The sequence below is a fragment of the Populus trichocarpa genome, chromosome 2, assembly GCF_000002775.5.
Source record: "Populus trichocarpa isolate Nisqually-1 chromosome 2, P.trichocarpa_v4.1, whole genome shotgun sequence".
NCBI classification, from domain to species: Eukaryota; Viridiplantae; Streptophyta; class Magnoliopsida; order Malpighiales; family Salicaceae; genus Populus; species Populus trichocarpa.
Window position 1 is genome coordinate 23,631,019 of NC_037286.2, and position 17,707 is coordinate 23,648,725.

The following is a 17,707-nucleotide window of genomic DNA, read 5'->3' on the forward strand; positions in this document are numbered from 1 at the left end:
TCCATCAAGAGTTGTAAAGAAGAATGAGTCTGCCACCATTTAGCTGCCTCTAGTAGTGTGTTTGTCTTGCATTTTAAAGTGTTTTTTGAAATACATTTGAACTAAAAAAAAAAACATGATTTAATTACCTAATTATAATAAATAAAAATAAAAAAATACTTGAGCTTCTTCACTAAATAGCCCTCTAATAAACACAGCAGCTCCAAGAAAATTCTCAGTAAACAATCGATTCCTCCATTGTCACAGAAAATAGAAAGCCTCTAATAAGCCTTCACTGGGTCAAATGGATTCAATGATTGCTTGTATTGTGAACAGTTTTCTTCCTTGGGTGTTTGGTATTTTTTGGCATTTGTGATGGGGTTTAAAACCTTTGGAAGGAACTAGGACGTGGCCTGTAAGTATTAGCAAATGATTAGATACACGCAGCATCCAAACTGGAAGATAAATACCCAAAGTGCAGCCCCTTGCTCATTGAATTGCCTCTGCGATGTCATCTGGAACCCTTCTCTCCGGCAGATGGGGCCTTGTTCATGAAAAATCACTTCCACGGCTAGTAACTAAGATGCCACCTTTTCTTTAGCCTTCCATAGCAAGTACTTTGCCTTTTCTTGCTTGTATCTTCTCCATTCTCTTAATGCAGCAGGGAGGACAAGCATTGAAACTGGCAAGAAGAATGGCTGTGGAAATAGTACCAAAACCACGTGTAAGAATAAATCTGGGCTATTAAAAAACTTGACAGTGGTATTCTACAGAAATTTGTTAGTATAGGAAACTCGAATAGGATAAAGAACAAAAAAAATAGCTCCCAGAAACATACCGAGTACACTGCAAAACAGTGCTCAAACGAGTAGTAGCTGACAGACATGATTGATGGGTGGAAGAAGGCATCCTCTGCCAAAGATCTTGCTTGTCTTGAGGACACTGAGACAACAAGATTAAACTCATATTTAGGCTCCCCTTGATGATTCAAAGTTTTGACAGGAAATCCTCATCAGAAGGAACAAGAATGGAACTGCAAAGTAGTGCATAGGAACATACCAGCTGAAGCATCGTAAAATCCAAGAGAGGCGTTAACTCGAGCAAATTTTGCTGCTTCAAGGGAAAATTTTACCTGTACAAAGAGATGAAATATCACGACAAATGACAACTCAAGCAGGACAAGATTCAAATGATAATAAGCAATGACAATTGTAAATTCCAGGAAAAAAATCATTAGGTAAAATTGGAATACAAAGATTAACAGGCCTTGGGAATGAAATGGCCAAGACTAACATAGAATATATACGAAAGAACAAGGTGATTATATGTTACAGTAACAGAGTTGGTCCCACGTTCCTGCTAATGTATCAGGAAATTAAGATGCACTGTTTGTATCGGGAGGAACCTTCTAGGAATAGGAATTGATTTTGTTTTAAAAGAAATGAACTTTTCCATAAAAGAGACTTTGATTGAAAATAACAGAGACCATTTATGGCCAGAAGATATTTAGATATTAAATAATTTTAAAAAGACTTTGAAAAAGGAAATTATTTTATAAAATCCAAAAAAGGTCATAACAAGTCTTGGCTCAAAAATAGGAAATATTTACTATATCCTCATTTTATTAGGACTAAAAAATAAATGCTTAAAGAAATACTCAAGGAGATTTACAAGTCATGATATTGTCAGAAAGCAGCCCAATTGATACTTTTCTGAATTCTCATTTTTTACAGTAAAATACAAATTAAAATTTTCAAAACATACATTACTGATTGATACCAAATGAAACTTTGAATATGTATTCTCTTTCAAAATCTGGAACGCAAAGCAAAACAAACAGGTTCCTTGTCCTCTAAACTCACAGAGCATACATAAATTAATCCACTAGCAATTAAGGATGCAGTGCTCATGGGAAAAAAAATAACAGAAACAAGCATTCATCTGACAACTGACCTGCTTTCCTATCTCATCCATAATAATCATCCTAGGCAATGATTGAACCTGCACGAAATATTTTGTCATAATCTTAGCAGAGAATCTAGTCAAATCATGGTGGTGAGGTAATTAAAGCTTGAACATACCAATTTTGAAAGAGATCCCAGCGTTGTGGCGCTTGAGTGAATATTAAAACACGTATGTTGCCGTGACAAGACATCCAATTCCCTGCAGAATAATTATGATCAATGAGAAATATGCTCATGTTGAGCTACAACAATGAGTTCTCCAAGACATTAAGAATTTTATAATTAATATAGACAAATTCTATAGATATAGAAGTCTTAAAAATTCAGTAAAAGAAAAACACGTGAGCAACAAAATGAGGTGTGAAGAATTCTAGAACAAAACTAATTAATTTCACAATGACTAACAGCCAGCTGGTGAAAATTGCTGTTTTCAGCTTCTACTGCAGTACTTATTGCTAGTTTTTTATATGCAGTAAATGAAAAGTACGGGTAATAGAGCATATTTATTAATCCCTATATTCTCGACCATTTTCTCACCATTCTGTGAAGCCATTTTCACTGGCTAAAAGACTGTACGTGCCCATTGCACCCACATGAAGACTACCAGATTTTAGACCAAAAAGTTGCCGGAATTGCCCCACAAAAACTTCAAAAACTTTCTGAAGGTCCTGTTTCGGAAGATGCAAGCGTCAAAGTTGAGATACATAAATAAAAGCAATCTGCTATAATAGAACACGGGTTTCTAGTCACTTCAGCTAGAGAAACAAATACAAACGATTTCGTACAATCCTCAATTACATAAATCACTTTGATTCCCCAGCCCAAAAAAAAGTTGCAGATTGTTCTGTAATACTGGAAATAAATAAGCAGCAAAGGCATATTATTTCTCTTCTTAACTTTATACACTAAGTTGAGATCGAATCAACTAGCAAACAAAGCAGGTTTGACAACAGTATCCCTTAGACTTTGTAAGCATAACAGGGCAAAAGTACTGACTGAATGTATACCAAGAGAAACTTGGATGATAGATGTAGACTAGATTGCCAGGAACCTAGAATAAGGTTTTATAAGAAACCCAACGGGTAGCAACCCAATCCGTGTGATTGTAAAATGAACAATAAAACAAATAAGCCACCAAAATGAAACAAGTTTCAAAGCCACTAGCTGGTATTTGAGTTATGCTTCAATGAACTTTGGATATCATTTTAAACTTCAATTTATCAAACTTGACAACACAGTGATAAAATTTAAATGAGAAGGCATGTTTCAGCCAAACAGGGCAGATACTGAACTTGGCATGACATATGAGATAGAATAAAAAAGGGGTCAACATTGGGAACATTTCGGTTTCAAGTGGAACACCCAGGCCAATTTTCATGCCGATGAAAAAAAATTGCATATGTAGACTAGACGCTCTAGGATAATTTTATAGATAAAAATCTGACCTCAGGAGACATTATATGCCTAACAAGAAGCTCACTGTCTGAATCCCTTGAACAGCTTTGAGGATTCCACACCATGACACCTCCCCACATCTGTGATATGACATTTAGAGACAAATTACAATGTATGGCAATAATTTTGTAAGAATCACATTGGTTGATAGACAATTGAGTACGAAGCCAATAAATGTGTGATAACTAACTGGAGATATAAAGGCATTTGTTTTAGAAATCTCTCCATTTGGAAGCTGCAGAAGAAGGGGACATTCCTTTGCAGATGGCACATATCTGAAACAAAAAGGAAAGAGAATTGATATAGCAAGCTTTGGATGAAACAAAATCCTTTTATCTCCTTAAACTAATGACTGGAGATTAAGCCTTTGTTACCAGAAACAAACACGAAAAAGTCATTTGAAAAAGGGAAGGAGATTGAGTAAAAGAATGTACACCACAAATTGCAAGATTTTCGATCGCCCACCAGCAGCAATAGAAGTATCCAAGTGCCACTCATTTGAGTTCACCTATTAAAAATATTTGAAAACATTAGAAACATTAGACAAAATAACAAGATCAAAAGTCCATCATCAGTGAGTAAAGTAAGAAAATGTATACAACCAAAGCAAATCATCTGAGGGCTGGGACCAAGGTGTTGTTTGGTTTAAGCAAAGTTAAATGGTCTAACTGTCTAGTTTCCCAAAAAAAAAAAAGCTCAGGAACATGAAGAAACTTACAAAGAAAGGAAGATCCTTTGTACTAAAAATATAGCCACCTAATTTTTCATCCCAAGAAGAAACTGAAAACTTTGGAGTATGGTACAAAACCTATCCATAAGAAATATCACCAAGAAGAGGAAACACAGTAAGATTTCAACTGCAAACAAAATTACCATAAATACCAGGAATCCATAAATCATTAAGGAACAAGGATGATTCATTACTTGGCTCTCCACGCTTATGTTTGCTATCGGTCCCAACGCATCAATCATAGGAGCCAACAGAGTTTCATCTATTTTCCGAAAATCCCTGCAATACAATGGACTAACTGAACACGCAATAACTTTGAGCAGACAACTAAATCCCTATTTACAATAGTTCCCAAGATAGCAAGCAAACACAAATTCCATGTATATGTACTATACCTACCCATAACGACACCTGTTTCACGAGTAATCACACAGATGCTAGTTTCAATCACTAATCACCACCGAGTTAGACAGAAAGCTATAAAGAACTACAAGAAAGCGAAGCTTCCTTACCAATCGTAAGTCCAATCACTGGGATCCGCATTGAGCAAGTTAAACGAAAGAACAATCCTCCCATCAGCACCAACAGGCATAAACTCCCCATGAATCAACCCTTCCTCTCTCCCGCCATTCACAAACACTCTGACAAAAATCTCCGCCAATCTCTCTGCCACTTCTTCAACTCCCCAATCCCTCCCTACAATCCAAGCGTGCCGGTACTTCCCAACAACCACTTTCACTCCATCCACACCATCTCCATTCACCACCACCACCACACTATACACTTTCCCGCCAGAATCCAAACCAGCAGACTCCAAAGCTTCATCGACACTCTCATCGTCACCGAAATCCAAATCAACGGCTCGGATCGCGCCGCACTTGTAAAACTTAGACGAAGATTGCGTGCAATCCCCGTCGTCTAGGGTTAGCGAGAGAGTGAAGTTGTTGGTGCAGGCTCCGCATTGAGATGCTATTCCTTTGGAGGCTAATTTGGTAATCTTAGAGCGAATTGAGAGTTCAAGCTCGTCTAAATTTAGGTCAATTGAAGAAGATTTGGGATCGGAGGGGACAAGAATGGCTTGGAAATGGCAAGGAAAGAGGAATGGATTGGAGACGACGTCGTTTGAGAGGCTATCGATGTCGTGGAAAGGAAGCGGAGAGCGGTAGATCTCAACGGATTTGAATAAAAAAGGGAAACCTAAAAGGAAGGAGACAAGGACTGTGAAAGTGAGGAAGAGGCGCTTCAACCCCGGTTTTGTTCTGCGCATGGTTTTCGAGTCGAATTCCGGTTCAGATGGTGGAGTTGGCGGTGTTTCTGGTGGTGGGTCATTTGGAGATTCGGTGATTTCTTCTGCCATGTTATTGATCACTGATTAGTGCTTGATGCTCTTGCTCTTCTTTCTTTCTTGATCAACGAGCTGTGAAGCCGCTGCATCCATTAAACAACGGAGAATGAGACACTTTACTTTATCTCTAAGATTTTATAGCATGGTTATTAAATCCGACCGTGCACTATGCTTGAAATTTGTTAATGTGCACAAGCTAAGGTTCTGTTCAAGATTTTAGCTCTTTTTTTATAAAAAAAAAATTATCAATAAAAAAAAAGGATAGAACTAACGGGAAAAAAAAATCTTTAGACCTGATTTTTTATTTAATTCAAATTTAAAATTAAATTATATAAAACTGTTCTAGTATAATTTAGCTTCCTCGATTTAAAAGGAACTGTAATTATTATTAAAAAAATCAAAAGATAAAATTAAAAAAAAAAAAGAAAAAGAGAAAAAGAGGGAAGGGGCTGAATTGAAAAAATAAATAGAAGAGGAGCTTCTTGGTAACCTACTGTACTTGACTTTTTACTGTAGAAAAACAAGGGGTCTCCTTGAGACTTGAGAGCGATGGTCATCGACGACAATATTGAGCTCTAAATTCAAAGAAATATGGGTATGGTAAGCAATCCGACGTTATCTATGTCTTGTTGCTAGTGTTTATTTGTCAACGACATCGTAATAACACTCACCATTCTCTCCTGCTCTCTACCATAGCCTCTATCGACTCCTAGCTACGCGCCTTTTACATGTTTGTTATAAGTTCCCAGAGAAGCCCAGATGCGTGAAGAATGAGAACTTACATAATCAAATCTCTTTTCAAACACCCGTTTACCTTCTCTGTCACAATCCGATCGAAAACAACGTCAGCCCAGTACGTAGCATCGAGAGCTAGAGATGCTACATTTGAGAAGCTAATGGACAAGTATAAAAACTTTGTCAAGGTCATTGCCATTCAAGATTTGATTCTCTCAAACCCTAACAAAACCCCTCCATGCATTTCACTTGATTTCCTTTCAAAACTTTCTCAGAAGCTCCACCTTAACCGCGGCGCACCTTCGTTTCTCAGAAAGTACCCTCACATTTTCCACATTTTCTATGACCCCGCGAAATCCCAGGCTTTTTGCAGACTAACTGATACTGCTCTTGAAATTTCTCGCAAAGAAGAAGAAGCTGTCAATGCCTCATTGCCTCTTGTTGTTGACCGATTGGTTCGGCTTTTGTTTATGTCAACGTCCAAATCACTGCCACTTCGTGCTGTTTTTAAAGTTTGGAGGGAGCTGGGCCTTCCTGATGACTTTGAGGATTCGGTGATAGTGAAAAACCCGAACCTTTTTAGACTTTGTGATGGAAATGAACCCCGTACACATGTTTTGAAGCTGGTTGGTGAATTTCCTGATAATCATTTTACGGCAGCGGTTGAAAATTGGAGGGTTACGGAGTGTTGTAGGGAGGACTGTAGTGTTGATAGAATGGACATGCGGTATAGTTTTAAACATGTGTATCCGCCAGGAATGAGGTTGAGCAAGACTTTCAGGGCGAAAGCTAAAGAATGGCAGAGCTTGCCTTATTTAGGACCCTATGAGGACTTGATGGAGAAGAAGAAGAAGACTAAGGCAGGACTTAAGGGATTGGAGAAACGGGCAGTTGCTATTGTGCATGAATTCTTGAGCTTGACAGTGGAGAAAATGGTGGAAGTGGAGAAGATCAGTCATTTCAGGAATTGTTTCGGGATTGATATGAACATAAGGGATTTGTTCTTGGATCATCCAGGCATGTTTTATTTGTCTACTAAGGGGAAGAGACATACTGTTTTCTTAAGAGAAGCGTATGAGAGGGGTCGTTTGATAGATCCTAATCCAGTTTATGATGTTAGGAGAAAGCTTCTTGATCTTGTTTTTCTGGGGCGCCATGATATGCTGACTAGTACATCAAGGTCCGTGGAGATTGACAAGAGCGAGGAGTCTGGATCAGAAAATGAGAATGTTGACTGAATTAACAAATTTTCAGTTGTGTAAGCTTTTGTTTACACATAGCATGGTCCAGTCACATAGATTTGACGTTTTGTGGTGTATAATTGAAGATTTCCAAAGTGGGGGGAGATGATCATTTGAACAGTTTTTACTGGGTACTAGTTCCTCATCCCTCTTTCCCTTTCTGATTCTGTCTGGGTCTTTGTTGTTGGACTTGGTTGTTTATTGAATATGCAATTGTTTAGAAGATTGCAATTTGTATGTATGTGCATCAATATCAAACACATATTATCACTCCAACATGCCTGCCTACTATTTTGTTTGCTATTTCTTCACTTAATTCAATTCAGTTTTGTTAGATTTTGTTCTGAAGTTGGTAGAAGCAGCGATGTTCTTGGGCCATTTGAGAATAAGGTGTATAATGGCACCACATATAAGATAGCATGATTCACAGCAGATTGCACAGGTCATTTCAGTACTCTGCTCTGAAAGAATGAGCTTGTCTCAGATGTAAACAGAAATCAATGATACTTTGTTGTGGGCCACATGATTATTGATGAGTTAAGTATATATTAATTACATGGAGAAGAGCTTAAACTCCATTGGCACTTTTGAAAGTCATATTTTTAAGAAGGGATGTAAAACAAAAATCTTCGTTTAAAGTATTGATAGATAGTTTCTCATGCTCAAGGGGTGCATCAATCATGATAATGTAACTTGAAAGTGATGTACCTCCAGAATAATTTTCTTTTAGAATTGGCCCATTTCCCCTGACCCTGCTAGTTAAATTATTTTTGATTAATTTCTTGAAGAAGTTTTGATTAATGTTCTGGGTTGTTAAGAAAGCAAGACCACTCTGATGTCAATGTTCATTTCTTTTATAAATGAAAGGATCTTTTTCATCAAGAATCTTCTCTGATTACAGTTCTTTGCTGTTTTGATCCGCCACTCGTAAGTTTAATGCCTTATTTTTATGTTCTACCTCTTGCTTGTGTTTGTTTTCACTCTTTGCAGGCCTCTTTGTCTCCAATCACCCAATCCTAGTGTTAGCAAGGATTGTCGTGCATTATTGAATTATTTATAGCTTGCTTGCTTCTCTAACAGGCTGACAAATTGCGCAGCGAAATATCATTGAGCAGGCTCAAGCTAACCAGCTTCGAGCTATCCAACTTGTCATGAGTGATGCTCTCAAACCATTCTCCAGGAGGGCTAGGCTAACCTACTTCAAACCCACTTGTTAAAGAAAAGTTTTTAAGATACTCATAAACTAAAGGTGGAACCAAAAGGCTTGAACAAGAGGACTGCGGAACTTTAAGAAGGGTCCCTGGCACTATAGGCCGCATAAGTGAAAACATGGCACCTGTCATGTTTTGGGATGGAGCTTCATGCTGTCAAGGTTGTGCCACTGCTCTTCAACAACTTCGCTCAGAGAGCGATGATTTAGAGGAGCTTACAAGTTGAGATTCTAGAGCAGTAAGCATTTATGCATGTGCAAAGATTGTGAAGGCTTAGCTTAGTTTCTGTACCCTGTTAAGTCCTGAAAGTCTGTTGATATAGAAGCTTCTGTTAAATTGGGAAACATCCATTAATGCAGATGTTTCTAGTCAAGACATCTAAGATTTGTTGCAGAAGAATTGGGATGCCTTTGTTAAATGCTCGTGTGTCTTTTGTTTATTGTCTCGGTATATAAAAGATGAAGACAATGAAAATAGAGAGATGTTGATGTTTCTCTGTATTTAGTACTAAAACTATATTGATTGATTTATTAAAAGCACTTGAGTTTTTCCGTTTGACTTGGGATTAGTTATGATTATTTCAAGATAGTTTTTTTTTTTTCCAACAAGAAAATAAAAGGATTAAGTGAATAAAAAAAATTATTCACACCGGTAAATAAATCATTTGTAAAACAATAATAATGATTAATTACTATTTAATCTCTACAATTAGTGTTTTTTTTTTTTTTAGCTTGGGAGTTTGTTTGTTATTTTGGTAGAGATAATTTTTTAAAGTGATTTTTATTTGGAAATATATTGGAATAATTTTTTTTATTTTTTAAAATTTATTTTTAAAATTAGTTATCAAAACAATTTAAAAACATAAAAAATTAATTTAAAGTAAAATAAAATAAAATTTAATATTTTTTTAAAAAAAAAGGGCTTTAAACATCATTTTCAAAACAGAGAATCAAATTTGTAAGTACTTAAGTTCCTTATAAAAAATAGTAACAGTCAAATTAGACTTCATGTGAACTCCATTTCCCTCCCTTTTCACTTCTCTTTTCCCAGCGGCTACTGAAGTCAGGTAGTTTTTGCATTTTTCATCAATATCAAATTATCAATACTCCAAGACAAATGCGGACACTTTCATGGCCAAAACGCCTAAAACATCTGCTTTTAGCATGCAAAGATGAAGCTCCCGTAACCCAAATCCACGCACTCATCATCACGACCGGTCTCTTCTTCGCCAATTCAAACTTCAATGGCCTCGTCATAGCTTCATATGCCCGCATTGGTGGCATCACGTCGGCCCGCCACCTATTTGACAAATTGCCTCAAAGAGGCGTAGACGCTTGGAATGCCATGATCGTTGCTTATTCTCGGAGATATCACTTGACTGAAGTCTTGAATCTTTACCATCAGATGGTAAATGAAGGAGGTAAACCCGATAGCTCCACTTTCACTGTAGCGATAAAGGCATCGTCAAGCTTAAAGGATTTGGAAGCTGGAGAGAGAATTTGGCGTCGAGCGGTGGATTTTGGATATGGGTGTGATGTGTTTGTCGGGTCATCTGTTTTGAATTTGTATGTAAAGTGTGGAAAAATAGATGAGGCTAAGTTGGTGTTTGATAAGATGGTGAAAAGAGATGTTGTTTGTTGGGCTACTATGATAACAGGACTTGTGCAGAACGGAAACGTGTTAGAGGCAGTTGATATGTTTCGAAGGATGCGAAAGGAGGGGATCGAAGGAGATGGAGTTCTGATGTTGGGATTAGTTCAGGCTTGTGCAAATCTTGGAGAGTTGAAGTTGGGTCTTTCAGTTCATGGGCATGCGGTTAGGAGAGAGATGCTTATGGATGATGTTATTCTTCAAACTAGCCTTGTTGACATGTATGCTAAGATTGGGGATTTGGAGCTTGCTTCTCGTGTTTTTGAGCAGATGCCCCGGAAGAATGCTGTTTCTTGGGGTGCATTGATTTCTGGCTTTGCTCAAAATGGTTTTGCAGAGTATGCACTTGATTTGTTGGTTGAGATGCAGAGTTTGGAATTCAAACCGGATACGGCGGTTCTTGTTAGCGCACTTTTGGCATGTTCACAAGTAGGGCATTTGAAACTAGGCAAGTCTATACACGGATATATTGTTAGGAGGCTTGGTTTTGAACTTGTTCTAGGCACCGCATTGATTGACATGTATGCAAAATGTGGATCACTTTCTTGTGCACATGCCATATTTGATCGGGTGGATTCTAGGGACGTGATATTGTGGAATACAATGATCGCCAGCTATGGTATCCATGGAGATGGAAAGGAAGTTCTCTCTCTATTCCTAAAGATGAAAGAAGCAAACATAAGCCCTGATCATGCAACTTTTGCGTCTCTTCTCTCGGCTCTTAGTCACTCTGGACAAGTAGATGTAGGTCAATACTGGTTTAATGCCATGGTTAATGAATGTAAGATCCCACCAAGCGAGAAGCATTATGCTTGCATGGTTGATCTTTTGTCCCGAGCAGGACGAGTGGAAGAGGCTTATCAGCTAATAGAATCTATGAACACAGAACCAGGTTTAGCTATTTGGGTTGCCCTCCTGTCAGGTTGCCATAATTATAGGAACCTCTTATTTGGAGAAGTGGCAGCAAAGAAAATCCTTGATTTAAACCCAGATGATTTGGGAATTTATGCCTTGGTTTCAAACTTCTTTTCCTTGGCCAGGATGTGGGATAGAGTATCTATTTTAAGGAAGATTATGAAAGAAACAGGAATGAAGAAAGTTCCTGGTTACAGTGCGGTGGAAGTGAATGGAAAGCATGAAGCTTTTCTGGTGGAAGATAAGAACCATCACCAGTACGAAGAAATCTTACAAATGTTGGATAGTTTGGATAATGAGATGAGAGTTATCAGACATGTCCCAGACAGTTTGCATGACGTTGAAGAAGTAGTGATTTGAAATTTATTGATTAATAGCTTTGGAGATCCTGTTGTGGAAGGCATTTTTTGTCCTTCATATTAACAGCTTCTTGGTGCTATATTGGGCACACAAAAACTTGGATGCCCAGTTCCTGCATAATTCTCATCAAGCAAAATGATTCCCCTAAAAGTGCCAGTACAAATCGCTGCCTATGCATATGGTGCAACTAAGAAGATAACTTTCCATGGGGATGTCTTACTCAGCTTGCAAGGTTCTGAAGCTATATCATTTTGGGCACTTGAGCTTTCACGCTGGCCAGAGAAAGGAAAGACCTGAAAGACCGGCAACTCAGAAGCATTTATTTGTTTGATTGGTTCACAAGGACCAGGTTTCCCATCCATAATCAGAGGCTTTGTGTGACGTCTCATGTGGAACCTCGTGGGTCTAAACACTTTCGTCTCCCAATGGAGCATGCAGTCAAGTGTTTGGCATTACCAGGGTTCAAAAGATCGTAAACCCAAGCAGCGTGAAGTTTAGGAGAGCTGTGAAAGTTTTTTGCACCGAGGTTAGCCATGTTTGTTAATTTGACATGGTATATAAACACCAGAAAACCAAAAATAGTCAGCCATTTTGTCCTGTGCAGGTGTGTAGTGAGAAACATTGCAGCTCTTGAACATCAAATGCCTGACTGTAGTTTTCAGTGTTGATCAAGTCCTGCAGAATAAAAGGAACAGGATCTGTTATCTGCTTTACCTATTTAAACCATGGGGTTTGCCAATATCTGGTAAAGCTACTCCATATGTATTTCAATATTTGGCTTTTGCTGAGACTGTACGTAAATAAAGGCACCCACAAAAGAAAGGAAAGGAAAGGAATATGCGAGAGGAAGAAGTGAACAACTAGTTCCAAACACCCTTTCTTTGTTTCAAAACAAGAACACCATCAGCAATCTTAAAACACTTTCCCACATCAATTGGAGAAAACAAGATGGAAAGAACTGCTGCTATCAAAATCTTCTGACACTGGGCAATCCAACACATTCCCTATCTCTAAAAAGAAGCCAGGTCCTCTTTTTACTCAATTAAGATGCATCAACAAGTGACTGTTTCCATGAAATGAAGCAGATGTTTTCTGCCACATCTCCAGTGAAAAAAAGATACTGATTATCAAAACTTGATTGGCATCTTTTAAAATTTCTTCAAATCCTATGTCCTGTAGCTTGAGCCTGAAGATTTTGGTTGTCTTCTAACAATCGATCATATTCCAGCAATAGGTCAGCACACTGTTTCTGAAGGGAAACAACGTGTGCTTCAGCAGTTTTAATCTGCTTGTCCTTATTCTCAGATTCCAGCTTCAGCTTCTTCAAATTCTCTGATAGAGTAGAAATTTGTTCCAGTAGAAGCTTTATTTCCATGGAAGCTTTGTCTTCCTTCTCTTTAAGCTGCATTTTCTCTTTCTGAAGCCTTTCAACTTCCTCTTTAGAAGATCCCACACTTCTCCTCAGCCCAATAAGTTTCGAAAGATAATGGTGCATCCGATCAATTAAGAACCCAAGAAACAGGGTAAAACCTGCACAATCAAGTTCAAACCATGAAATACACAGTAGTGAACTCAAAGAAAGAAGCCATGGAATAATTTAGCTACCGCCACTAAAACTATAGAAAGAGCTCAGCTCGGACATACAATACTGGAAATGTTGTTAGGCAGAGGTTCAACAACTTCTTGATATCCAAACTATCATGTTGGCAATCACATGACATTTACATAAACACATGATCAATTTAAAATTTCCACCAGTATCATGTTCATTTCTATTTACTAAATGTTTGATGTTTGATTTACTCTAAGCTTTCACATGATTAGATCTGGATGTGACCATGCTCTACTCTATTTTTTCAATCAAATTATAAAAGCTATATATCTTATGGCGCACGGCGGTTGATCCATAACAAATTCACTTCTCCAAAGAATCAGAGAGACATGGATTTATTTCTAGGACTCTTACAGGGTCTTTCGTGTCCCTATATAAGCACACTTGAATGTTGTACAAAGGATCAGATCCATGATTAGATCTGGATGTGACCATGCTCTACTCTATTGTTAATTAGGCGTATGGATTTATTTCTAGGACTCTTACAGGGTCTTTCGTGTCCCTATATAAGCACACTTGAATGTTGTACAAAGGAGTCCAATTTATGAATTAAACTGAGAATTTTCGATTGTAATTTTGAGAGGTGGATCTCCTCTTTTTTCTATGTTCTTGTGGATTCAAGTACTATTATATTTTATCTTTTCTTCAAACCCCTTTCCCTTATAAGTCCATCTCGTCCTAGATCAGGAGACCACAAATATAGGAAGACAAACAATCTCTAACACTTGCACGCATGCGCACCAAAACAGACTCGACTTTTGAAGGCACAAAGATGTTACTTCAGCAGCTATTGTTAATGACACCTTTACTGTGAAACGGTATTGACACTCCAAAAAAGTTTAACCACACTCCCACTATTCTATACTTTGATGCAAAAATTAAAAACAAAGGTGGAACAATGGGAGTGTGGTTCAACATTTTTTGGATTACCACTATCACCGCCCCTTTAGCTGCCGTAGAATGCACACTTTTCTAGCAAAAGATCCATTTGGTATTGTCATCCCATGGGACAGCAGTGCAAATTCTAAAATTTTGAGGAACTTCCCCAAAACTCATCCCTTTTGGAGTGTTATCCTGCGAGCACCAACATCAAACAAATAGCAATTAAGACAAACTTGTACGCACTCATGGAGCATAGATGATCCCTATAAAACCACTCAGACTCTCACTCTGGAAATTGCACTCAACTTTTTAAGGCAGAGCACACTTCTTGAGGTAGGTCATATGCTGAACCACATATTTAATCAAATCTAGGATCAGCACTTCTATCAGTAAACATAAAAGCACATTCGGAGCTGGAGGGGGGAACCATAACTACCAACAGTTGCTTCACAATCCAAAAGCAAACTTTTGGGAAAAAGGAATGATGCTTGTATGGTTATTTCCATCTCCTTGAAAGTGTACATCTACCTTATTCAGCAAACAGAAGTGCACAATTTCACTGATGGTTTCCCCTTCTTTTATTATATTCAACAATTAATAAGAATATTTTCGACAAAGAGAAACAAGAAAAAAAAAGGTTAATGCTGCCAGTTATAATGGCTAAAGCTGGTCAAACATCACCAGAACCTTTCAACATCAACCCAACAAAGTTCACATATTTCCTTTCCAGCTCATTTAATCAAAGATGCACGATAACAGCATTCTAAGTTGCATTAACTTAAAAGAAACAGTAAAGCAATGCTATTACCTCAACTAATATCATCCCTGAACAAGAAAAGTCAGAAAATGAAATAGCATATTCATTGAGTGAGTTTAGTGCTAATGAAAGAAGAATCAAGACCGATACTTGTTGATCATTTTGTAAATCTTACAAAATCAGTGGTGCATTTACTGTCTATAAATTTCTCATAGGTACAAAAGGTGCTCCATGAAAGAAATGATATTCTAAGTTGAACTGACTTGAAAGAAACAGTAAGGCGATGCTATTACTTCAACTAATATCATCGCTAAACAATGAAAGTCAGAAAATGAAGTAGCATATTTATTGAGTGGGTGTGCTGCTAGTGAAAGCAAAATCAAGACTCGATACTTATTGATCATTTTGTAAATTGCAACCTTACAAAACCAGCGGTGCGTATACTGTCTCCGTAAAGTTCTCATTGGTACAAAATGTGGTCTATGATTCTCATCTCAATTTGCTGCTGCACTGTGAACAGCGATTCACATGCTCAATAATATCTTACCATGCGAGGCTGGCCATGCAGATAATTTCTCTTTGTACTCTTACTAAATGCATGGTTTCCCACAAAAGTGTACGCTATCAAATTATGCATCCTTAATTCAAACTCCCCATCTCTTCTCTTAATGTACCTCCAATGGTCTGAGTTTCCACCTTTTAGATTCATAAGCAATAATGTCTCAGGGGTTTTATCTACTCGAGAGCTAACACTTCCATTTGTAATCTAAAACTTAAATGTCAATGAGGTTCATATGCTCTACATATTTCTAATGATTATAGCCTTTTCTTATGGGCTTGTGCAATACAGTTAAGTGATTAGATGATGCAGAGACTTAACATTAATTGAGTTCATAATTGCAAAACACAAGTTATCCATCCAAAACAACATTACCAAACACAACAGAAGAAGCTAAATGCAAGAAACACAAAGAAGCAAGCAAACACAGGAGCCCAAAGAAAAGAATAGGATGATACCCATGAGTGATGCCTCAAGCAAGTGGGTTCTCCATAGGACCTGATCCATAGGTGACATTGTACCAAGCTTTGCGCCCTTATTTTGGATCTTGACAATGTTCATGAGGCTAAAAAACAGAATCACAGACATGGTACCAGCAATAGTTTTCACTGTAGCCGGACGCTTTCCCATCTTCACCTGATCCAAACTCTTTATCACCAACTCTCTCAGTGGCCCAATCTTTACCAACAGCAAAAAAGCCACAGCCCCCTCAACAAACAGAACTAAGAACAATAACTGAATCATCTCTGCTGCTACACAAGACAATACCTATCCACAAAACTAGATTCTATCTTTAGGAAAGGGAGAATTTTTAAGCCTACAGATCATAGATTAAAGCAGAAATTACAAAAAAAATAAAAGCTTTTTTTCTTTTTAATAGAAACTCATTTGTCCTTTGCATGTGATGTGAGCTAGAACAAGTGGATTATCTGTGCTTAATAGCACCGGAAATTTTCCAAAAGAGAGGAAAGTTTGGAGGAAGATTTACAAAAATCTATTTTAGTTCATGTAGCTAAGTATCAATCTTAAACAGCAAAAAAAGAAACCAGTTTTATATCTAAAAAAAGGTTTTAAGGCTACAGATCTGTGCAATTAGCTCTAGTAAGGAAAAGGTGGAAGCTTTTTCTAAGAAGCTCCTCTAGTTTTTTCCTTGGATTTTTCCTAGTGGTGTCGTTTGGGGATTACTACGGGGTGATTATGCAAAAGTGTTTGCTTTTGCCAGGCCAACAGAGATCAGGGAGTAAAAAGTGGGAAGGAAATGGCAAAATGGGTATCGGTCAAAAGTGAAAAAACCCAAGAGGGCTGGAGATAAAAGTCATCAGGAGGTGCAAAAGCAGGGCATTAGGCTTGGAAGCAGAGGTTACCATGTGTGTAAGCAACAAGAATACAGTGCTTGTTAAGGGAGTGTTTAGACTAAGATGATTGTTGTCCTGCTGTTAGGTTTCTTTTACTTTTTGTCTTTGCCCTCTGATTGGAACACAGAAGAGCTGTTGTGTTGTCCTCTCTTTTATAGAAAGTGGACGGTTTTGTTGAAAGAGAGACTTGCTGCTGGACCTTTCAGTCAGAACTTGTTGACAACCTGCACAGCACAACGCTACACCCCTCACTGTAACAATGAAGCCATTTTACTGCTCGTAATCTGTCTACATGTGACATGCCATCACAAGTAGACCTGTTCAGGACATGAGGGCGGGCCGGGTTGGTTTCGGCCGAGCTCAGCCCAAGTTTGCTCTCTCTTATTTGGGCTTGGGCCCACCTGACCTGGCCTTTTGGGCTTTGTCTAGGACTTGAACTTTCTAGCTTGACTCACTTTACATTTTTGTACAATTGGTACTAAGCATTAAATGCTTGCATGTGTGTTTTTTTTTTCCATAATTTGACTTATAGAACAATGTTTTTGCAGGCGTGCTGAGTGGATGATTATCATGAGATTATATTTTTTACTCATCTGTGAAATACTTCTATTAAGGGTTATTATCTCAAATAAATGCATCTAAGATGGGTGCCACAATGTTTTTTTCATTTCTAACCTTATCTGTTTACAAGTTAGTGTGGCTCATAATTATATAAACATTCATGAGCTATCATGTAATGTAATGGGTATAAAATCACTTAACTCGTATTTTTTTTTATCAATCGTGATCATTTCTTTTTTTTATATTTTCTATGAAAACAAATACATACAACACACCTCTAAGGTGTTTTTTTCTCTATCACAACACTAACTTAAACAACAAGGGGCCTTTTAAACCCAATAGAAGATTTGTTTTGTAAGTGTTTATAAGCACCCAATATAATATTTCGTCTTTGAG

The 17,707-nt window shown here is 37.7% G+C and overlaps 4 protein-coding genes across 6 annotated transcripts; 2 read left to right on the forward strand and 2 right to left on the reverse strand.

Annotated features, from left to right (window-relative positions):
- Nucleotides 1–151: 151 nt before the first annotated feature.
- Nucleotides 152–5,682, reverse strand: LOC112326620 (uncharacterized). The gene is made up of 12 exons (XM_024595317.2): nt 4,641–5,682; nt 4,323–4,407; nt 4,117–4,206; nt 3,833–3,906; nt 3,589–3,673; nt 3,389–3,478; nt 2,481–2,611; nt 2,061–2,142; nt 1,933–1,980; nt 1,039–1,111; nt 818–921; nt 152–677 (listed from the first exon to the last, which is right to left on the reverse strand). The coding sequence occupies exons 1-12, from the start codon at nt 5,483–5,485 to the stop codon at nt 558–560; spliced, it is 1,827 nt and encodes a 608-aa protein (XP_024451085.2). The 5' UTR covers nt 5,486–5,682; the 3' UTR covers nt 152–557.
- Nucleotides 5,683–5,934: 252 nt separating this feature from the next.
- LOC7471156 (protein ROOT PRIMORDIUM DEFECTIVE 1) lies at nt 5,935–9,216 on the forward strand. Of its 3 annotated transcripts, none has more exons than XM_024595319.2 (2): nt 5,935–7,580; nt 8,440–9,216. In XM_024595319.2, the coding sequence occupies exon 1, from the start codon at nt 6,244–6,246 to the stop codon at nt 7,444–7,446; it is 1,203 nt and encodes a 400-aa protein (XP_024451087.1). In that variant the 5' UTR covers nt 5,935–6,243; the 3' UTR covers nt 7,447–7,580; nt 8,440–9,216. The 3 variants fall into 3 exon arrangements, with proteins under 3 accessions (XP_024451087.1, XP_024451086.1, XP_002301796.3); XM_024595318.2 differs by having other exon boundaries at nt 8,530–9,216; XM_002301760.4 differs by having other exon boundaries at nt 8,547–9,216.
- A 369-nt stretch (nt 9,217–9,585) lies between these two features.
- LOC7459490 (putative pentatricopeptide repeat-containing protein At3g25060, mitochondrial) lies at nt 9,586–11,611 on the forward strand. The gene has a single exon (XM_002301761.4). It carries the CDS (start codon nt 9,777–9,779, stop codon nt 11,583–11,585), a length of 1,809 nt encoding a protein of 602 aa, XP_002301797.3. The 5' UTR covers nt 9,586–9,776; the 3' UTR covers nt 11,586–11,611.
- An 815-nt stretch (nt 11,612–12,426) lies between these two features.
- Nucleotides 12,427–16,980, reverse strand: LOC7459491 (uncharacterized). The gene is made up of 2 exons (XM_002303018.4): nt 15,854–16,980; nt 12,427–13,115 (listed from the first exon to the last, which is right to left on the reverse strand). Exons 1-2 carry the CDS (start codon nt 16,137–16,139, stop codon nt 12,745–12,747), a joined length of 657 nt encoding a protein of 218 aa, XP_002303054.2. The 5' UTR covers nt 16,140–16,980; the 3' UTR covers nt 12,427–12,744.
- Between the last annotated feature and the right edge of the window lie 727 nt (nt 16,981–17,707).

What these genes read in the sequence shown, in the direction of transcription:
- LOC7471156 (XM_024595319.2), top strand. Translation starts at nt 6,244, where the DNA reads ATGAGAACTTACATAATCAAATCTCTTTTCAAACACCCGTTTACCTTC.
- LOC7459490 (XM_002301761.4), top strand. Translation starts at nt 9,777, where the DNA reads ATGCGGACACTTTCATGGCCAAAACGCCTAAAACATCTGCTTTTAGCA.
- LOC112326620 (XM_024595317.2), bottom strand. Translation starts at nt 5,485, where the DNA reads ATGGCAGAAGAAATCACCGAATCTCCAAATGACCCACCACCAGAAACA. An exon ending in TGGGATCTCTTTCAAAATTG is followed by an intron (nt 1,981 to 2,060) that starts GTATGTTCAAGC and finishes TATTTCGTGCAG; the next exon opens with GTTCAATCATTGCCTAGGAT. An exon ending in ATTTTACGATGCTTCAGCTG is followed by an intron (nt 922 to 1,038) that starts GTATGTTCCTAT and finishes TTGTTGTCTCAG; the next exon opens with TGTCCTCAAGACAAGCAAGA.
- LOC7459491 (XM_002303018.4), bottom strand. Translation starts at nt 16,139, where the DNA reads ATGATTCAGTTATTGTTCTTAGTTCTGTTTGTTGAGGGGGCTGTGGCT. An exon ending in GCTTGAGGCATCACTCATGG is followed by an intron (nt 13,116 to 15,853) that starts GTATCATCCTAT and finishes TTGATTGTGCAG; the next exon opens with GTTTTACCCTGTTTCTTGGG.